The sequence below is a fragment of the Phaethon aethereus genome (assembly GCF_964289735.1).
Source record: "Phaethon aethereus genome assembly, chromosome: 11".
NCBI lineage: Eukaryota > Metazoa > Chordata > Aves > Phaethontiformes > Phaethontidae > Phaethon > Phaethon aethereus.
In genome coordinates, this window is record NC_138587.1 from 14,288,666 (window position 1) to 14,296,391 (window position 7,726).

Genomic DNA, 7,726 nt, shown 5'->3' on the forward strand with positions numbered 1-7,726 from the left:
TTGAACCGGCACTGCCCAGGGTGGTCCCGGTGGGTGCGCAGGCATGGCGGGCATCCCACAGCGGGTGCCTCCCTGTGGGGAGGGGACGCTGGGGCTGGTGGAGCAGTTGCTCCTCCAGGATGGAGAGGTCAGCTCGGAAGAGCCGGTTTCCCCCCGAGGCAGAAGTTCAAAGTCTCCATGCTGCTTCGTGCTAGGAGATGGAAGTGAGGGAAAGGAGGAAACGGCGATTCCTGCTCGTGTCTGTGACCGACACGGCTGACTGCTCAGTCTGGCCTCCCAGCTGGCCACAGAGGGACGGACACACACACACACACATATATGTATTTAAAGCCACTCTTGCAGCGACTCATTTTGCCCAAGTCCCTGAAGATGTTGCTCTTCATCTTGCTTTCGCTCTTCAATTTCCACCCATCTCTGAGCCTAAAAATCTGCTCCTTCAACGTGAGGTCTTTTGGAGAAACAAAAATAGCTAGACCCGAAGTCGTCGATGCGGTGGTAAAGGTACGTTCGTTTGCCTGGATGAGACAGACATCGAGCTGCCCGAGGATTTCCTAGCTACATAATCTTGCATTTTATTTATTTTTCACAGTTGAATTTCAAGTTTAAAAAAAAGAGTTAATAATTTAAAACATTTTATAGTCTTAAAGTAAAAATCAGCCTGTGGTTGAGTAGGGTGTTTGCTGTTATTTTAGCCTGCATGGGAATATAACAGAAACAACATTCGCTGTTTCCTTTGGAATGGAGTTAGGAAAGGAGAAAAACCTCTGTGCACAGTAAAAATAATTTTCACTTTGAATCCACGGAGCTTTGTTTTGTGATACATTATTTACCTTGCTTATATGCTAATTATTCTGAAATATTCTTGTCTAATTAAATGTGTTTTCAGGACATCAGAGTATCATATTAGAATGTGGTACAAAATTGAAAAGCCTGATTGCTAATTTATGTAAATAAACCCTCACCGTCAGGCTTCCTCTGCAGCAGCCGAAGACAACTCAGCTTTTTAAAAGAACCGTGTTTTGGACTTACAGCTTTGGCCAGTCCTCTCCGAGGTGCCGCAGTAACAGAGGATGCGGTGCTCCGTGTTAGCGGGGTGGCTGCGTGTGCCAACGGCAGCCCCGCGTCGTTGGGCTTTAATCCTTTTGTTGCAAACAGCTGGAGAAGAGGCGTTTGCTGGGGTTTGCATTTCTGGATCGTTCTTCCTATACTGCCAGCGCTACGGGCAATATATACTAAATTATGGGCAATGTGTTAATTTCTTATAAGTTTCGGGGGGCAAAAAGGAGTTTTTTTCATTAATATCACCCACAAAGTTCGAAGAGTGACAAAACCAGGGGCGGAAGGAAGCCCCTGAGCACGCCGGGCTGCGGGGTGAGCCGGGCTTTCCCGTGGGGAATGCCAGCACCGGCCGGGAGCTGAGCCCGGCTGGGGCAGCTCCCCCCCCAGCACCCTGCGGTCCTCTGCAGCCCACGGGTGCCCGGACCCTGTTTTCAGACTGGGGGTTGCTTTGGGCTCTACAGGCTATTTCAGAGGCGTCTGCCCCCGATGACTGGGGCAGGCGAACGCTGACAGCACGCGCGGCTTTAGGAAGGCACGGCACAGCGATAGGAGCTTAGGGGTTCATACACCAGAAAAAGGATGGAAACCGTTGCAGTGAATTGATGACAGATGCAAACAGGCTCCCCTCGATGCCCCCCAAATCCTCCTGTCACATCCACCTGGCCACCCAGTGAGCTGGGATGCTTGTGCACAGCACCGGTGCGAAGCAGAGAAGAAAAGCCACGTGGCAAGGGGCAGGGAGGCGAGAAAAGCACGACCGGCCGTAGGTGGGGGGGCCGGGGGCAGCACCCCAGCAGCGGCGGTGGGAGAGCGGCCTCGCAGCAGCGGCTCTCGCTGCGCTTCCCCTCTGCACTTCCTCCTCAGGGGCAGGCACAACAGTTCTTGAAAAAACCCCAAACCGCTCTGCTCTCGAGTTCCCTCTCCCAGCTCCCACGCGGGCGTGAGGCAGCTCTGAAAGCAGAAGGGGTTTGCTCCGGCCGCTGCCCCCCTCCCACGACCCCAGGCTGGGTGCCACTTCTTCCACAAAGGACTTCCCTTGCGCCAGTAACCGCTTCATTCTGACTTCTTTCTAATCCTCCAAAACACACTGCCTGCAAACTCGCTTCTCCTCCTTCCCATTGCAGGTCGTTTCTCGCTGTGACATCATGTTGCTGATGGAAATAAAGGAGAACAAGAACCGGGTTTGTCCTCTCCTGGTGGAGAAGCTCAACAGGTAGGGTGGCCACGGGCAAGTAGGCAAATATTGGGAAAGACGCTTGGCAAGAGCCCGTGCTCTGCTCTGTGCCGCCTTACTGGGGCGAAAGCTGAGGGTCTGGGCTCTGGCCCGGCCGTTGAGGAAGGTCCAGGCTCTGGCAGCCTCGCTGAAGGCCAGGAGCAAAGCCAGCTCCAGACCACTGTAGGAGACATATTTCTAAATCAAAATAACCAAGCTAGATTCCATTTGCTAAAGATTAATTCTCAAAAGAAAAAAGAAGGCAGGGACAGGCCCTCGCCTGGCTCGCGCCGGGCTGCAGCAGGGCAGCCGCCTCCCCGCAGCGTTAGGGACTAACTGCTTCGGCCTGGAGACTGCCTGCCCGGGCGGGCAGCCCAGAGCGGGGAGCAGCGTGCGCCTGGCTGGGCGAGAGGCCCAGCCGAAAGGAAGGCAGCGGCTGCAGCAAGCGGGGAGGATGTAGCACGAAAGAGCCGGTGACGGAGCGCAGGTCCAGACACGGGCACTGGCAGGGTTTTTCGTCTCTACCACCCGCCCCTGAGGTCAGGCAGGCAATGTCCCCCGCCCTTGGCCACAGGCAAAATCATCTCCTCCTCGGCCCTTTGTGAATGCAGAGATGAACTCAGGAAAACCGCTTTCCTTCCAGCCAGCGGAAGGGGCCGGAGGAGGACTACAGCTGCGTGGTCAGCGAGAGGCTGGGGAGGAAGAGCTACAAGGAGCAGTACGCCTTCATCTACAGGTGAGCGAGCTCCCCTCGCCAGCCAGCCCCGCTCCCTGCCCTCCCGCGTCGCAGCCCTGTGGGGACAGGCTGGGCACGGCGGTGAGGGCTTTGCTCCGAGGGAGCGGGCGAGGTGCGGGCTGAGCGGCTGGGACGGGCTGTGCTGGGCGCTGGGGGTCGTCCCAGGCGCAGCCACCGGCCTGGCTGTATCCGTGCCGGACCGTGGCCCGGGGTCCGGGTCAGAGCACGGAGTCAGTGTTAGACACATCCCGGCGAGCCACGAGCGTGACATCTCCTGCCCTGTTTATTCTGCTGCAGGCAACACCTGGTATCGGTGAAACAAACCTACCAGTACCCTGACACCCAGCCTGGGGACGAGGATGCCTTCTCCAGAGAGCCCTTTGCCATCTGGTTCCGGTCTCCAAAAACCGGTGAGAGGTTTCAGAAACAAATTGTTGTCCCACTGGCGAGTGTCACGGAGCAAGACGGTGCCAGCTGGACGCAGGCGTGTGGCGGGGGCCGGCAAAAGGGGCCGCATCCTGACCCCACACTGCATTTCCGTACAAGAGCAGCATTTGCCTTTGGGGCTGCTGCCTCCGGCACCTCCCGCAGCTCGGCGCACGCTGCAGCCCCGCGGCCGGCAGCCGCAGGAAAGCCTCTGCCGCCGGGGCGGGCGGTGGGTTAGTGGGTGCGCTCCACGCCGCTGGCACGGCCCAGGAGCAGCTATTGCCCTGGGTGTCGGAGCAGGGTTTGCCTTGCCCTGACACTGCACCTCACCGCGTCGCAGCTCAGCGTCGGCTGGGCAGCTGGTGGGGAGCACCGTGCGATTACACAGCAAATGCCTCTGATCCGCAGCCAGAACAGCAGCACTTTCTTCTTCAGAAAAACCTTCCTGCTTACAAGTCAATCCCTGTTTCTTTGTGATTCAGTGTGTGTTTAACCATGACGCTTTTTCCTGTTCTTTTGTCTCGTTTTTAAGCTGTCAAAGAGTTTGCTATAATCCCTCTGCACACCACACCAGAGACAGCAGTTCGGGAGATTGATGAGCTCTATGATGTGTATCTAGATGTAAAACAGTGCTGGAAAACCGAGGTTAGCTGACACATCTATTTTACTAACAGCGGCTTTGGTACTGACTCACCTGGTACGCTATTTGCCACTCACAGCCCGATAACCTTAAAACTGTTGATAACAAGCCCCAGATTTTTAATAACTCTCTGATATATTTTCATGGAGTTCTCCACACTTTGATCAGTAAAGCTGACCTCCTGATAAATGCCTTGGTGGTGCCTTGGTGGTGCGCCCAGCAGAAAGGAGAAGCCCTGCTGCACTCAGAGAGCCCTTGCTATTTGGGCTGTATGGGGGGCTATTGGCAGCATCTGTTGTCCCTAAAAGTCCTTGCTGGTATTTTTCTGAAGAGCTGTCCTCATGATTACTTCTTAAAACCCTCCTACCTTCCAGAACTTCATTTTCATGGGGGACTTTAATGCTGGATGTAGCTACGTTCCCCAAAAGCAGTGGAAGAACATCCGGCTGAGGACTTACTCCGAATTTGTCTGGCTAATCGGCGACAAAAATGACACGACGGTGAAGAAAAGCACAAGCTGCCCGTACGACAGGTAAAGGGTTCACTGCCAAACCGTTCCCTGTTTATGACTTTCTGAGAAAAAAAAATACATGGAAAGGTGTCAGCGACTGTCAGATAAAGCAAATGCGCATGAGGCCTTCAGAGATAAAACTGTCCGGGGGGAAATGAGATCCGAGTACTTCTAGTCAGGAGCGCAAAGCACTTTGCAGGCTTGTTGACAAGCGGTTTTGCAGAAAGGGCAGTAATTGATGCGAGAACCAGCCACCGTTGCGGCTTAGGTGGAGACAGATGACAAGCAGTCAGGCAGCGCTTCGCACCTGCAGAGCCCTGCAGAGCCCTGCGGTGGAAGGCGCTGCCGCCTCCTCCGCGCCAGCTTAGCACCCCGCTTCTGCTCTTGCATTCGTAACTTGGGTTGACCCATGCAAAATCGGGTTGTGCTCAGGAGGTGGGACGCCTCGCTTCCCCTGGGCACGTGGCAAGTCCCGCTGCTACCTGCAGGTCCCTCAGCAGGGACAATAGATACATCAGCTTTTTGGAGCCCAGAGCAAGTCAAGACTTAAAACTCTTGCAGAACGAGCTTCTGGATCAAAGCAGGACTTCGCAGAGACTCCAGTCATTGGTGTCCTATGATTTTTGTATCCAAAGTACAGCTGTGAACTTTGCAGCACTCTTGGGGTGGGTTCAGATACAAGTCATTTAACGTTGGCTTCCAAGGCCAACACACCGCCGGGTATTTAGGTGTTTCACTCCCAAGGAAATCCATCAGCCAAACTCAGCAGAAAGCATGTGCTGACATCTCTAAATAGGCAGCCCATAGGAAAGGACAAACCATACGTAGCTGTGACTCCATCAAGGCCACCTCTCTGGCCGCTGGCTTGGTGCAGCATGGCTGCCGCCGGTCGGGCACCCATAACAGCACCCCCTTCCCTTGCTCCTTGCAGGATCGTGGTCAGAGGGCAGAAGCTCATCCACGCCATCATGCCACACTCTGTCAACATCTTTGATTTCCAGAAGGACTTTCAGATGACTGAGGAGCAGGTAGGCGCAGCATGGCCTCTGCAGCAGTGGGGCAAGGGCTAACGCAGGAGCGCAAAGCCAACGGTGTCCAGGCACTTTTGAACATGGTCTTGTCCATAAAACCGTTGCATCCTCCCAAAGTGACGCAATGCTCGCGTTGCACCTCCCCACATCCACCACCGCACACCCACCTCCCCGCCACGCGGTAAAAGCCCCTGGGGCAGGTTTGGAAAGAGTGTGGGTGGCCGGCTCCCAACCCCGCTGCGCCGTTGTCTTGCAGGCGCTGCGGTTGAGTGACCACTACCCAGTGGAGTTTGAGTTAAAAACAAAAGGCGGCTTCTTCAACTGGCTGAAATCGCAGTTTTCAAAGAAGAGGAGACCAAGAAAGAGCCGCCGCTCGAGCTGATGAGCGTGCCGATTCCTCTCACATGGCATGGAAGTGCACAGATGCCGACAGACCTTGTAGAAGACTAGTATGGATGTACTCACAGCAAGTGCAATATTTAGTGGGAAAAAACCCAAATATTTTGTTCAAGTTCAAATATTTTGGGTAAGAAGGTGAACTAAACCTTCAGGTTATTTTCCTCATTGTACGCAAAAATAAATCAGCTAGAAGCAGCATACTATCCTTACTGCACTGACCACAAATGTAAGGAGCTACTGCAAGCGTAAAATACTTTTGTACGCTTTATCTGTAACACCTGAAGGGCAGGGATCTCCACGCGCTCGTGCGGGCTCTGCCACTCCTCTGCAGAGGGATTAAAAGGACCTTTCTGAATTGTGCTTGTGTGTGTGTGTCTATGCTTCAGAGCTGCAACCGGCGGGACACCGGTCTGTGCCTGGTGATCCGCAATGTAAAACGTTGCTGGACATTTTGTATTTGCTTGGTGTGGGTTTGAACCTGCTCACAGCATCCGAGCACTTGGGGAAAGACAGAAAGAAAAGACAGAGGGAGAGGCAGTAAGAGTCTCTTTTCCGCACTAACCCAGCCAGGAGCAGCAGAGAGAGCACTGGTGGTTCTCACCCCTGCCTGCCTGCCTGCCTGCCAGCTGTCATCACCCTGCTGCAAACCTCAGGTGAGAAGCCCTGCAGATCCCAGATGACAGCGCTGCCAACAGAGAGCGTCATCAAAATTTACAGTAAAATCTGATTTCAGCATCCTGACGTGGAAGTGAGCTGCATCTCCTCCCCAAAAAACCTCCGTGGCAGCCTGAAGTTCTCTGATGAACCAGACTTTAATGATGATTATTTAACATAGTGGTGCAGCAATCTGTTTTCTCAGCTCAGCCCACAGGCTGTATTTAGTGCAAACCAAACCCTGTCACACAGATGGCATCTGAAAAGTGGGAATAATCCAACTGTTAGTAGAGGCAAATATTCATCTCCCTTCATCAACACTCCCCAGTTTGTCTGCTGGCAGGGCAGGGAGGGCTAGCAAATGAGACAGGCTTTTAGGGGAGCAAAACAGTCTGGCCTTTGAGAAACTCACTGTCCGGGGCGAAAGAATTTGAGGAAAGAAACTAAATCAAGAGGAGATTATCCCAGGGGGGTGCGAGCGGGGCAGACAACAAATCCTCTTTCAGTCGCAATTAATCTGGAAACGATACAGCATTTCATAAGCTCCCTCGGTTATACTCCAGTCAAGGCAAAAGGAAAGAACCTGATTTAGAACAAATATTTGCACTGGGATTTTTATAGAAATGCCACTGTCTGGCTGACAGCAGCAATGGCTCATGTGAAGGCTGAAATCAAAGCCGCTGGCCTCCCCTCTTAGGTCTTCCTAAGTCCCCGCTCGCTTTTGGCTTTCAGGAAGAAGCAATGCATGAAGGAATAACTCACACTCCAGGCAAGCAATAACAAATACATTCGATCATGAAAAATACGTAATTATGACTGAGTTTTACTGCAAATCTTTGTCCTTATTTGCGGCATCGAGTATACTCCTTTACTCAGCATCTGAAGATGAGAGATGTGGCCAGAGGCATCACGCCAGCGGCTGTCGGGCTGGAGATGCTAGCGCAGGGGCTGAGCGTTTGACTGGCAGAGGCACCTCCATGCAAAAAGATGCTCCTCCGTGGAGAGCTGGGACACACTTTTGTGGGACTGAAAGCAGACAGACAGCATCTGCGCTCAG

General features: G+C 53.5%; 1 protein-coding gene across 1 annotated transcript; it reads left to right on the plus strand.

Annotated features, from left to right (window-relative positions):
• Nucleotides 1-369: 369 nt before the first annotated feature.
• DNASE1L3 (deoxyribonuclease 1L3) lies at nucleotides 370-5,998 on the plus strand (the record flags this gene model as incomplete). Its single annotated transcript, XM_082004601.1, has 8 exons — nucleotides 370-501; nucleotides 2,184-2,272; nucleotides 2,916-3,008; nucleotides 3,306-3,418; nucleotides 3,967-4,079; nucleotides 4,449-4,606; nucleotides 5,517-5,613; nucleotides 5,873-5,998. 8 exons carry the CDS (start codon nucleotides 370-372, stop codon nucleotides 5,996-5,998), a joined length of 921 nt encoding a protein of 306 aa, XP_081860727.1.
• Nucleotides 5,999-7,726: the final 1,728 nt, after the last annotated feature.